General features: G+C 48.6%; 4 protein-coding genes across 4 annotated transcripts; 2 read left to right on the top strand and 2 right to left on the bottom strand.

Annotated features, from left to right (window-relative positions):
* Nucleotides 1-572: 572 nt before the first annotated feature.
* On the top strand, nt 573-3,110 carry atm1 (ATP-binding cassette Fe/S cluster precursor transporter ATM1; the record flags this gene model as incomplete). Its single annotated transcript, XM_043289040.1, has 7 exons — nt 573-932; nt 995-1,054; nt 1,111-1,225; nt 1,287-1,555; nt 1,610-2,656; nt 2,720-2,936; nt 3,001-3,110. The coding sequence occupies 7 exons, from the start codon at nt 573-575 to the stop codon at nt 3,108-3,110; spliced, it is 2,178 nt and encodes a 725-aa protein (XP_043144975.1).
* A 1,793-nt stretch (nt 3,111-4,903) lies between these two features.
* On the top strand, nt 4,904-5,232 carry Aud_004097 (uncharacterized protein; the record flags this gene model as incomplete). Its single annotated transcript, XM_043289039.1, has 2 exons — nt 4,904-4,931; nt 5,030-5,232. 2 exons carry the CDS (start codon nt 4,904-4,906, stop codon nt 5,230-5,232), a joined length of 231 nt encoding a protein of 76 aa, XP_043144974.1.
* Nucleotides 5,233-6,064: 832 nt separating this feature from the next.
* Aud_004096 (VAC14 family protein) lies at nt 6,065-9,361 on the bottom strand (the record flags this gene model as incomplete). Its single annotated transcript, XM_043289038.1, has 10 exons — nt 6,065-6,497; nt 6,550-6,709; nt 6,766-6,845; nt 6,899-7,017; nt 7,074-7,178; nt 7,233-8,032; nt 8,088-8,769; nt 8,837-9,007; nt 9,066-9,228; nt 9,294-9,361. The coding sequence occupies 10 exons, from the start codon at nt 9,359-9,361 to the stop codon at nt 6,065-6,067; spliced, it is 2,781 nt and encodes a 926-aa protein (XP_043144973.1).
* A 608-nt stretch (nt 9,362-9,969) lies between these two features.
* On the bottom strand, nt 9,970-12,618 carry Aud_004095 (DNA-dependent ATPase RAD54; the record flags this gene model as incomplete). The annotated part of the gene is made up of 5 exons (XM_043289037.1): nt 9,970-11,516; nt 11,564-11,687; nt 11,736-11,819; nt 11,884-12,562; nt 12,587-12,618. 5 exons carry the CDS (start codon nt 12,616-12,618, stop codon nt 9,970-9,972), a joined length of 2,466 nt encoding a protein of 821 aa, XP_043144972.1.
* Between the last annotated feature and the right edge of the window lie 229 nt (nt 12,619-12,847).

The raw sequence follows: 12,847 nt of genomic DNA, 5'->3' as shown, positions 1-12,847 counted from the left end.
GGATCCTGTGATGTCACATGCGAAAAAGGCTGTTACAAGATAAACCTGCACTCACCTTCTTATTTCCAGCTAGGATTTGAGATTTTGCAGCAGGAAATAGATGCTCATTCCCTTCTGTCGGTTGATTTCTACCTAATCAAGCATAAACCGATTATAAGCACTTTATGGATCTGAAGACACAGTGTGGAGAAAATGCGCTGTCTGTAATACCAGCGTTCATGTGTAATTACCGGAAGCAAATTGGCGATTGCGACAGAGCAACACATTTTGATGTTATCTCTGCCATTACGTACTTCTGCATGTCTTCAGGATCTCCTTCTTTTTGTTATCGTCTTTCTTGAGTTCCCGCAAAAGTTGTTGATTAGATCTAGCAGAGTAGTGTCTCGTGCCGAGAGGGTAACTGAATCCGGGAGTACCTCACAGCAACGCAGATTGTCCCCGCCGAGCTCAACCTCCGAACCCGGCGGTTTGCATGGCCAGCGAGCTATTTACAACCAAGAACACACGTCTATGATGGTCTCCTGACAATACATCGGAGTGAAGACCGTCGTCAGATAGGATCTACGGCCATAATGCTGCCCGGAGCAGCTCGATCGCCATGCCTGCGTCTCCCCAGGCGCTTCGCCCGTGGTGGTCTCGCCGTTCCGCGCACAGCGCTGTGGGCTACCACTTGCTACGGAATACAGTATAAAGCAATCTCCTCAGCCAACGGCCCGTCAAGGAAGGAGGCACCTAAAGATCCGGCATCGAAATTGAAGACTGCGGACCCCATACCTACCCCGGCACCCGCCAGTGTGAACCCACCGAAAGATTCACGAAATGCGACGACCGCGAAGAAAGACCTGCTCAGCGAGACGACGGTTGCGAACAAGGAACAAAGGAAGGCAGATTGGGCTATCATCAAGGAAATGGCCAAGTATCTCTGGCCAAAGGTAAGGCACTGTGAGGCCTTTATCTTTTGGCAATACATGGGTATTGATTTTGTATAATGCAGGATGACTGGGGGACCAAACTTCGTGTCGGAACTGCGCTCTCTTTGTTGGTTGGAGCAAAGGTAAGAGGCCATTGAAGGACAAAATCATCAAGAGGCAGCTCACAAAGGGGACCTAGATCTTGAACGTGGAAGTTCCCTTCTATTTCAAAAGCATCGTGGATTCGATGAACATCGACTTTGCGACTGTCGGCGGAACAGCATACACCGTGGCTGGTTCAATGATTATTGCATGTAAGCGATAGCTGCTTGGCGGGTAACTATACAATAAAGTCTAACAAAAATCACTTTTTAGATGGAGCTACCCGAATCGGGGCTACTCTATTTCAAGAGCTTCGCAACGCTGTCTTCGCGAGCGTGGCCCAGAAAGCAATCCGCAGGGTTGCGCGGAATGTCTTTGAGCATTTGCTGCGGCTGGATCTCAACTTCCACCTCAGCCGCCAGACTGGTGGATTAACAAGGGCAATTGATCGTGGAACGAAAGGCATCAGCTTCTTGCTGACGTCCATGGTTTTCCATGTGGTACCTACTGCTCTGGAAATCTCGCTCGTTTGCGGTATCCTGGTAAGTCGCAGTTATCGATCGTAGGCAGGACTGCCCGGCGACTAATAATGCTAGACATACCAATACGGATTCCAATTTGCTGCGATCACATCGGCAACGATGGTCGCATACACTGCCTTCACCATCACAACTACTGCCTGGCGAACCAAATTTCGAAAACAGGCTAATGCAGCTGATAACCGTGGAGCGACGGTGGCTGTCGATTCTCTGATCAACTACGAAGCTGTCAAGTACTTCAATAATGAACAGTATCAGGTGGCGCGCTACGATAAGGCACTCAAGGCTTATGAGGATGCCTCCATCAAAGTGACGACGTCTCTTGCCTTTCTGAATTCCGGCCAAAATATGATATTCTCGAGCGCACTGGCCGCAATGATGTATCTTGCTGCCAACGGAGTCGCCAACGGAAACTTGACGGTTGGCGACCTGGTTATGGTCAATCAGCTGGTCTTTCAGCTTTCAGTGCCACTTAATTTCCTCGGATCAGTGTATCGTGAACTCCGTCAGTCTTTGCTAGATATGGAGACGCTGTTCAATTTGCAAAAGGTCAACGTCAACATCAAGGAGAAGCCCAACGCCAAACCGCTCCAGCTCCACAAAGGAGGAGAGATCAAGTTTGAAAATGTGACCTTCGGCTATCACCCCGACCGTCCCATCCTCAAGAACGCTAGCTTTACAATTCCTGCAGGACAGAAGTTTGCTATCGTGGGCCCTAGTGGATGCGGCAAGTCCACTATCCTGAGACTCTTATTCCGATTCTATGATGTCCAGGAGGGTCGAATTCTGATTGATGATCAAGATGTGCGTGATATATCTCTTGAGAGCTTGCGCAAAGCGATTGGAGTTGTGCCGCAGGATACGCCATTGTTCAATGACACCATTGCCCATAATATCCGTTATGGAAGAATCGATGCAACCGATGAGGAAGTGCGCAAGGCCGCTCAACGAGCACGCATTGATGGTTTGATTCAGAAATTGCCCGAAGGGTATCAGACGGCGGTGGGAGAAAGAGGTATGATGATTTCAGGGGGTGAGAAGCAACGATTAGCCATCTCTCGCCTGATTCTGAAGGATCCGGAGCTATTGTTCTTTGACGAAGCGGTATGATATGCGAGGACCCAAGTTTGGTTTTGCGGTATGAAATCGCTGACTGAAAGAATACAGACCTCTGCCCTCGACACATACACGGAACAGGCATTGTTGCAAAACATCAACAGCATTTTGAAAGAAAAGAAACGCACCAGCGTGTTCGTGGCGCACCGACTGCGAACTATCTATGACAGCGACCAGATCCTCGTCCTCAAGGATGGACGTGTGGCAGAAATGGGATCCCACCGAGAATTGTTGGATCTGAATGGCATTTATGCTGAGCTGTGGAATGGTGAGTATACTCGGCAGGAATATGGACATACGGGTTGAACTGGAGCTAATGATGGATTGTGCAGCCCAAGAAATGTCTCTGGCACAAGATCTCGAGCTTGAACGGGAGACTGAGCGTGATGATGTGGAGCCAAAAGAAAGGGATATGGCGCCTGGGCCAAAAGCGCAACAATAGTAAAATACTGCCTCAACCTTCGATTGAATATTGTCGATTGGGTCAATCGATGTACATATATAATTCTGCATTGATGCGACTGTACTACGTGCGTATATGATTGTCTAAACTAGACGAGGGTACGAAACTCTTGATCGAGCTCGCTTTTCTCCGAGCGAAGCGTATGTAAACATTATACAAGTTTACAAACCGATCAATTCCGTTGAGGACGCAGCTTCATCCAGAGTGAGATTTCGCAAAAAGGATTTTGCTAGATTGACTTAGCCACCATAACAAATTGTACAGAACGAGTGTCTTGGGCGCTGAAGCAGGTAAGTCCGTTCATATCCCAGCCAGCATGGGGATCGAGTATGTAATCCACAGAAAACACTGGACAACGTTACTATACTCCGCAGCAAACCAAAAATTCTTGCCTGGGTGCTGTCAATGGTGATGGGCTCATAACCACTAAAAGAATCTTATGAGAAGAAGACGGTTGTCAGTCTAATGTACGAGATAGATGAGCTCTTAGATGAATTCTCGCTATGTCGCTATCTTTCCCTCTTTCCATCCGTGCGCGCCACATGGTTTTTAGACCACCAAGTCCAACGCACTTATTCCCGCTCGGCTCAATATCCCGCATGGTTTCATACGATACGGAGGATGTTCGTCGCACTATTTGGGTCCATCGCACCAAAGACACCAAAGAGAACGCCAGAAATCAGCCAGACTGGCCGAGAAGTCAGGCTGGAAGGACTTGGGAAGCGCGTCGGGGCCTTGGGCGGGTTCGCGGGCCATGAACTACGCCCAAAATGGGCAAGCGGGACCAAGTGAAAGTGGGACTGAGACCCCTGGCTAGTCCATTTCAGGACTAGCCCCGCGTCATTTTCCCTCGAGCCACGTATTTTCACTAACTTTCCATAACGAACTCCACACTAGAAATTACTCTTCTGGATTTACTAGGCTCATGCTGGTTTAACTCACAGTAGACACTCACTAAGTCAGGTACAGTGCCCTGTTCTTTGCACGTAGTCCGGGCAGCCGTGGCTTGACTAAGTAGTATCGAGTGACTAGTACTGCTCCTGACTAGTGTCTACTATGGAGAATCGTGTCTACTCCTCACTCCTGTTCACAAACTCCCCTTTCCCTCTGCTTCCATCTGATCGCATGCCATTCTCTTGTGCTCTTCCACGGAGTATTACAACTCTCTGGACTACAGCAATACTCCCCTCTTTTAATTTGTCTTTCATTGCCCATAGTTGATTTGCTACATACTTCCTTGTGGCTAGCCGTGCACTCAACCACCAATTGTATTGCTTCCCACATTCTTTGCATCTGCCATACTCCCCGTCCAGCATACTATCAACCAGCCATCGCTCTTTTTGGCACTAGACTATCGAGCCCACTATCATTCATATATCCTTACTATCACGTCGGCTCGACGATTAATCAGATACCTACCGTCCTATCGGGTTGGCTATCTTGACGATTCGACATCCTTTATTGAAAGAGACTTTTCGCGCCACGACCCGTTTAGCCTTTCCCCAGGGTTCTTTGATTCCGTCCTATCGCCGTTTCCCCCTCTTTTCTTCATCTTACTTTCTCTCTCAGCCTTCCCCTGAGAGGTACTGTCTTCTTTCTCAATTGACTTCAACCTCTTAAGTTTGATTTATAAATCTACCTCTTTTTATTTATACATATACCTTGCGAACGGCACCATCACAGCCGTGGGCCCCTCTTGAGTTTCAATACCGCATTAATCTCCGGTTCTTTGTGATTGATAAATACTCAAAGCCGAGTCCCTCTGAGACACAATGGGTTTCATCGAGAAGTTGCAAGCAAGTAAGTCCATTCAAATCCTCGCTGCTATCGAATAGCAATTCCATATCCCTCTGAACACAACCACGAACTTAAGGTGTCTCCTAACAACCCAATCGCAGAGATCGAGCTCTACAGATTAGAGCAGCGCTATGCCCGTCGCAAGCACCGCAGCACCTTCTCCGGCGTCCAATACGTCGACGGCGAATATGTCTATTCCAATGGCTCGAACTCGCCAACAGGAACCGTCTCCAAGCATTCAACAGGAAGTTACTGGAAGACTTCAACCTGGGGTGGTTCCGGTTCCGAGTCGCGATGGCGGTAACGAACCGATCTGACGCCGAATTTTCTCTTCTTTTCCACTTCTTTCCATTTGCCCTTGTATATTCTCAGCATTATGTTTGTGCGGAGGATATGATGACGTTTCCGATCACATATGAATGCTTGCTGTTCGATTTTCTCGCGCGTTCTTCTATGGGGACAGACGGCCCGCCCCGAAGCGACCTAGAAGACAGGCGCCCTTACTTCCCTCCCAATCGTGATCTGTGATCATTTTAGGTGCAAGTCAATGGACTTGGTCACCCTTGTTGAATGACTTGACTTTTATACCGATTTACCACTTGGCCTACCTCCCTGTCAACCATATTATGATCTTCTTTCCTTCTCTTGGAGATTTGACTTGGGCCTCCGCTTTCTTCGACTTTTCGATTTTCGACTTTCTATCCTCCTTTTCTACTTCATTATACGTGAGTGCATGCGAAATTAGCGAGTCATCGCAATGACTTATACGGAATGAGTTTTCTCCCGTGGCGAGCGCTGGACAACTGTGCATAGGGTTTATACTCGAATAGTTTGAGTCAAATCACTCTAGAGCTTTGACCAACCCTAGTCGCTCTTCCATAAGTACTGAATAAAAAGACAAGTAAACAATAGTAATGTCATCTGTATGGATATCACTGTGGGTATAGATATAGTCTGGCTCTCGAACCACGCGCTCTGGGTCAGCGACATTCCACGTATCAGACAATTGGGTATGCGTGAAAGAAAGAGGCGGACAGCCGAAAACCAGTGAAGCGCAAATCGCATCATCATGTTGAAGCACTTTAGAAAGTTGAACAGCACACAGTCTGGTTGTGCGCAGACAACGCTAGTTTCTCTCAACGCTTGGACTTTCTGCTCCCAATACCTAGACGGCCGAGATTAGGAAGCCCCGTCTTATTCCTCTGCGTACCACTAAGGAGCGAGCCACGGTTAGGTATGGCAGAGTCTCCGGGGCTATTGCGCCCACCCGAGCCACCCATGTCCGGTCTGCTGCCTCGAGGCGAGTCCGGCAGCCCACGCTCCTTGCCCCTGTCGGCTGTTGCAGCGGCGGACAAGGCGGCAGTGAGGGACGGGTTTCGTAGTCCTGCGGTGCTGCCGTCCTGGTCGAACTGCCGTTGTGAGGCACGTTGCGCGCGGCGGGATTTCTCCTGGACGGTCTTGAACTTGTCGAGGAGTTCGACCCATCGGATGGTGTTTTCCTCGCGGCTTTTCAGTCGACTGCCAGTGGCGCGTTCGTAGCCTGATGATGAGGATGACACCATGTTCGAACTAGTTCTTTGTCAGCTCAGGTTCCTTTGCACCAGGTACAATTTTTCCTTACAGTCGAGGGCCGGTATGCAGGAGGCCAATATTGCTGACGCTGTTTAGACGGTTCTTCAACGCAGCAAATGCACTGCTTTGTGGGAGGAGCATCAGAACTCCGTAGAGACACTTGTACAGATACGGATATCTTTCTGGTTCGAGGAGCTGGAGACGAAGATCTGCTGTACCTTAGTCTCAAAATTCCAGGAATCATATAGGTGGGAGGGAAACTAACAGGTAAAGACAGGCGACTCCAGGAGCTGAACCAGTTTATCAATTTGGATCAACATATTCACAGTCATCTCAAGCTCAGCACTGGTTTCTACGTTAGTCACCATCAGAGATGGGGGAAGGGATGGTAAACGTACAAGACTTGAAGAAGGTTATAAGCCTGTTCATAAGCCTGCGCAAGCAGACAGAGGGAGAATGTAGAAACAGCGTTGTGGCACCATGACCGGAACAGAGCGACGAAGAACATCTGACCCTCCTTTCGGGATATATTAGTAACTGCTTGCAGCCGTCGACTGGAAGAGGTTGTCCTACCTTGGAGTCAAGATTCCTTAGCCTCTTTCTGAGATCTGATAGCTCGGGTGCAGTGATCAGGTTATTATTCAGATTCTGTACCATGATACTTGCAAACTCGATGTCCTAGGCAACGTACCAGTTAGCACTTGAAAACACTGCATGCCTGAGGATACTAACTTCTTCTTTCTCGAGGCAGTCTGCCAGAGTCCGATAGATGCGCTCTGGGCTTAAATTCATGCAGAGTTGTCGAATGATCAGATTGCCTCGGACTTCCAATAGATGTCTGTCGGTAGAGAACAGCTGAAGCAAATTGACCATGAAAGATGTAAAGTAGCTATCATCGCTGTTTCTCGAAATCTGTGAAAGAAGCTGGAGGTCCTTTGTGACAACAGCTTCCGCAGGGTCTGACAGCGTCTTCAGAAGTGCAGGGAATGTCCCATCGTTGAATGCCACCACTTTCTTTGGCGCCTTCCGATGCAACATAATCAACCAAGACAGGGCAGCCACCCTGGTGGCTTCGTTCTCATTCAGGAACTGCAAAGTCAGCGAGTTGACGGCAGCGGCATAATCCAGATCCGCTGGAGGAATTGGTGTAGATATCACACTGCTACGAGGAGTCTGCTCATTGGAGAGACCTTCTTGAGAAGCTTGCTTTTTTGAATCAGTCGTGGACGCTTCGACAGATCGACGACCACTTGGTGTCGATGCTCTTCTCTCCACAAGCTCTCTGCTTGCGGTGGATATTGGCCCGGAAGGACCCTGTCGCGTTTCCTCGGTGCTATCCTCAGACAAGGAGACGATATACTCAAGCAATGATGTGTTAACGCGGTTTGCGGCCTGCCGCACTTGGTCTGAACCGCTAGACATTGCTGGGAGAACCTGTGTCAAGAGACGCGGGACGAAGGGGAGGATATCTTCAGGGCTAATCTCGAAGAAGCTGTCAATCCAGCGTAATGCAGTTAACTGCATCTCCTCATCTGGCTCAGTGTTTAGTATGCGACTACGGGATAATGCACCACTCAGGTTGCTTACCGAATGAGGTATCGACAAACCCCACAAGGATGTCCAGAATCTTGGGATAGTCGATGTGAACATCTTGCCCTGGGATCCAGTCTCCGTCAGCCTGCAAGTCATTTTCTTCAAGGTCTGACTCGGGCTCGGAGTCCTCGATAGCATTTTCACTGCGTTCAGTGTCCACAGCCACTGTGTGATCAGTAGTAGTGCTGACACTATCACTCGCGGCCGACTGTCTGTTGTCGCTTCCTTGCTCTTTGCGACTCTCTTCTATGCCTTTCTTGAGGCGTGCAATCCTCTTGATTTCGGACAAAAACCTGTCGAGAAGAGTCTGAGTGGTGACATTGACGTCTCTGTTCGGGTCACCAAGGAACTCAATTAATCCTCCCAAGAATTCCGGCAGATATGACACAAGTTCCAGGTCGGGAATGGTATCCAGTAAGGTCAACCATGACACCAAGAAAGTGCGCGTGGATGGACTGATGACGTGTATCCGTTCCTTCAGCAAGGGTATGAACTTGGCCAACGAAAACGCAGTGGGAAGCTCGACCTCTTCCTGCGCATCAGGGTCTGCCGTATGCTTCTCTGATAATTGCAAAACTGATATGTAGGAGGCAGCAGATTCCGAAACAATGTCCTTGACGAGTCGATCGAGAAGCTCCGCACCGTTTTTCACAGAAAGTTCAGAATCGGAAGCTAACTGAAATCGAGATTAGACCATGGCAGTTGTACGCAAGGAAAAACGAAAATAGCTAGGGACGACCTACTTTGCTCAGAGCGTCAAATATGTCATTGAAAAAAAGAAGGACCTCCCCCTTTGCGACTTTCGCAATGTTGTACATGCTCTCGCATGCGTAGTATCGAACTCTGGCATCTTGGTCGGAAAAGCAAGCAAGAACCGGTGGCACAATCTCCTTTAGATAGGGCGCAACACCCTCCTGATTCAGTCCAGTCTCAGCACCAGCGATATCATTGCAACCTATCCAACAGACTCACGGATCCAAGCGCTATTGAAGCCGCAGCTAACCCGATCAAACCACCATTTCTCGCATGCGGCTGATGTACGGCGTAGGCGTAATCATGACAAAGCTGATCGACAATCTTCTGGATCTCTTCATGATCTCCTCGGAAAACAGCATTGCGAACGACTTTCTCGAGCCTGAATATGGTTAATCAGTGTCCTGTCGGTCAAAGACTTTCCTGGAGACAATCGGTCAACCGTACTCTAGAGCTCCCTGTTTTCTGCGATCATAGAGCTTGTCATTCAGCAGGCGCTGAATCGAATGATCCATAGCTCAAATAAACATAGATTTGATGAGTTCTCGACTCTCGATTTTCTGTTAAATAGTGCTCATGGTGGAGGGACGAATTCTGGCTAGACTTTGGCGGTGAATCGGGGACTTGAGCTCAACAACCTGTAGCTATGAAAAACCATCAATACCAGACTGCACCCTCTGCACGGCCAGAGCCAAATAGGGCGGCGAAACTGCTAAGTCGGCTGCTTACGCGCTCCTGGCCGTTGCGATAGCAATGTGGGGAGCACTTCAGCGTAGATGCGTTGGCAGAGTTGATGGGGGTATGTTAGTGGACGTGAAGTGACGTAGTTGTCAACCATCAAAGACAGACCTTAGCGCCGACCATAGATGCTCGAGTCTAGAGAGGTAGCGGTACAACAAATCCTTGACGTACAGTCTCAACGTAAGACTTATATATGCATCCGCGGGAAAATGTATTCAACTATATCTCTATGTCTTATCACTTATGGTGTTCCAAGTTACGTTGAGTACCTGATCGCTCTAATCGCGATGACCATAACAGGGCATCAAGATGACCCCCAAAACTCCAAATTTAACATGAAGGTCGTCAAGGCTGCAAGCGAGAATCGGCATGACAGTAGGCCTTAATGACTAATATATTGGAAGACGGCGGACACATCCTTTTCACCAGTCTCCTGGCGTATCAGTAGATCTTGGATCTTACTGAGCTGGCCCTTCTCACCATCATTCACAAAATGATTCCAGGAACTGGTGTCGCCGTACAACATGGCTGGAGCCTTAATGTGCTGCGTTCCGTCCGGTCTGCATCGCTTACATTTGAACGTGTCATGAGTGTCACTTCGCGTTTCTGGCTTGAACTGGAACAGCTCGCGGAGGGACTCCAGCGAGAAATGTCGCTCAACGTCTTCAGCCGAATCCACGACGCATGACGAGAGTGATTGCTTGTGGGATTGACGTTGGAAGATCTTTTCCTCAATCGACCCAGTTGCAATGAAACGATAAACAAAACAATCTTTCTTTTGTCCGTCACGCCAAACTCGAGCCAAGGCCTGCTGGTCTGCAGCAGGATTCCAATCTGGATCGAACAGCACAAGGCGGTTTGCGCCGATCAGATTTAATCCACAGCCTCCGGCCTTGCTGCTTAGAAGGAACACGAATTCCTCACCGTCTGGATTGTTGAATTTGTCGACGAGCTTTTGCCGCTTGTTGATGTTCATAGTACCGTCCAGCCTCAACGAGCCATAGCCTCTCGATCGGCAGAGTTTCTCGAACAAGTCGAGAGTTTGGGTATAATTGCTGATGAGAACAATCTTGTCATTGGTATCCTGACGGATACGAGCCAGCATACGATCAAGAACCATCATCTTTCCCGAGTACCAAGATCTGACATCTCTGTCTCGACCTCTAGCTTCAGGTGGAACATAGTCATCGGGAAACGTGTGTTCGCAACCTGGAAGATCTCTAGTGAGATCTAGTAAATCCGGATGATTGCATAGCTTTTTCAATATTCCAATGGCCTTGAGAGGTTGACTTCCCTTTCCCCTAAGTAAGCTCTTGATCTCGGGGCTTTGAATGAAATGGTTGTAGAGATCAAGTTGAAATCGGGAAAGATTGCAGAAGACAACATGCTCGTATTTGATCGGTAGATACTTCGACAAAATATCGTTCGTCCGGCGAATGATGAATTTGTTCACAATACCTGACAACTCTGCCAAGCGCTCGTCGCCTTTCTTCCGATCTTCCTCTGTTCCTGCGGCGTCTCGTCCTTTTAGAATAGGTATTTCGAATCTCTTTCGAAACTCGTTTTGCGAGCCCAGCAGATTGGGGTTGGCAAAATGAAGCAGAGCGAAATACTCCGAGAGATCATTCTGAATGGGGGTACCAGACAAAATCACACGGCGAGTCACATTCAGACTGTTCAAAGCAGTCCATGTTAAACTGTCTTTGTTCTTGAGTCGATGGCCTTCATCGCACAAAAGAAGCCCAATTGGACTGTCTTTTAATGCATCGACATACATTCGAAGAGTTTCGTAAGAAACTATGAGAACAGGCCTGACTACGGCCCGCCCGGATGCGATTGCCCATTGCTTTATTTGGGAGGTGAGTTCCGCCTTCGAGGCTTTGCCGTCTATCGCGAATGGCGTTATTGCATCCTTTCCCAGCCATTTCACTACCCATATTAATATAAGCGAATGACGCAAGGGGCTTCTGACTTACCGAGTTCGTTGGCCCAATTTCCAACCAGACTGGAGGGACAAGCAATAATACATTTCTGAATTGTCGTCTTTCCTGCTTCTGGTGATTGCTTCAGAAGTGTCCACATCAGGGAAATGCATTGAAGCTGTCAATGTTAGGCTTGATCCATATACCGAAAGAAGGTGCGACATACAGTCTTCCCCAATCCCATACCATCGGCCATAATGCAACCATTCGCATTTTTATCTATCATACCGGTTGTACAGCGATAAAGAAACTTGCGGAAAAGACGGGTCAGTTTCTGGGATCCGTGTTCGCGTGGATGTAGAGAGGATCATTACCTTTACACCTTCCACTTGATGCGGCCTCAGAACTTTCGCCAGTCTGGGATCTATGACCACTGGAACCTTAGGACGAGATTCAACTTTTTTCTTCAGCCCGAGTATATCTGCTAGGCTCTTGTGCATCAGCGGCTCATCCAGCTTGGCTTTAGTTTCCTGGGTATCCTTGTCTTCGGGCTTCGATTCCGGTGGCTCATCAATATTGTCGACGGTCGGATCATATAGAACTATCGCAAATTCTCCACTGGGATCATGTAGTGGTTTAACAACAAAAGTGGCACCTTGCCTCATTCCCAAAGTGGGAGCTGGTCTCGAAGGATTATATTCATCAGAGGACTTATTGATCAAAGGGATCCGAAATCTTTGCTTGAAAGTGGTTTCTTTGTCCTTGACTCTGAAGACGGGGAATTTATTCGCGTCTCTCGTCGCAAGAGCAAGACGTTCTTCGTTGGTCCATGGCTTGACGGTGTTGTCCTCCACCTCTCCATCTGCTCCCGCATAGTTGACTTTTCTTCGTTTTCTCGCAGGCTTATCTGAAGTTCGCGTAGGGGTGGCAGTTCCCGGACATTTAAAGGGCTTTGAAAGACGGTCTAACGAGTTGGATGATACGCTTTTCCGTAGTGGCTTGGATAACGGGGTGTTTCCACCTTCGATTCCTACGGCTGGTCGCGGGCGATACCTATTTTATGTCAGTGAAGCTCACCGGGACGTAAAGAGCCAAGGAGGTACTGACATCGATGGCTTCCCCTATAGAAGATCAGGTTTTCGAGTGGCTTCTTGGGTTGCGCTGTCGCTGTCTGCGGTCATCAATCAAGGTTGCTCGATGTGGTGATTGCCGCTCGACGCGTTGTCCGTAATACTTGGCGCGTCTCCGCCGTTTGACTGAACACCAAAGTAGCACGCAATCACGTGCAGATATTGTAGCCGACCCCGCCACCATTAGCCATGGTAAGATTAATCCAAG

This window comes from Aspergillus udagawae (genome assembly GCF_001078395.1).
Source record: "Aspergillus udagawae IFM 46973 DNA, scaffold_3, whole genome shotgun sequence".
Taxonomy (NCBI): Eukaryota; Fungi; Ascomycota; class Eurotiomycetes; order Eurotiales; family Aspergillaceae; genus Aspergillus; species Aspergillus udagawae.
Note: the sequence above shows the minus strand (reverse complement) of the source record. Positions and strands in the feature narration are given on the sequence as shown.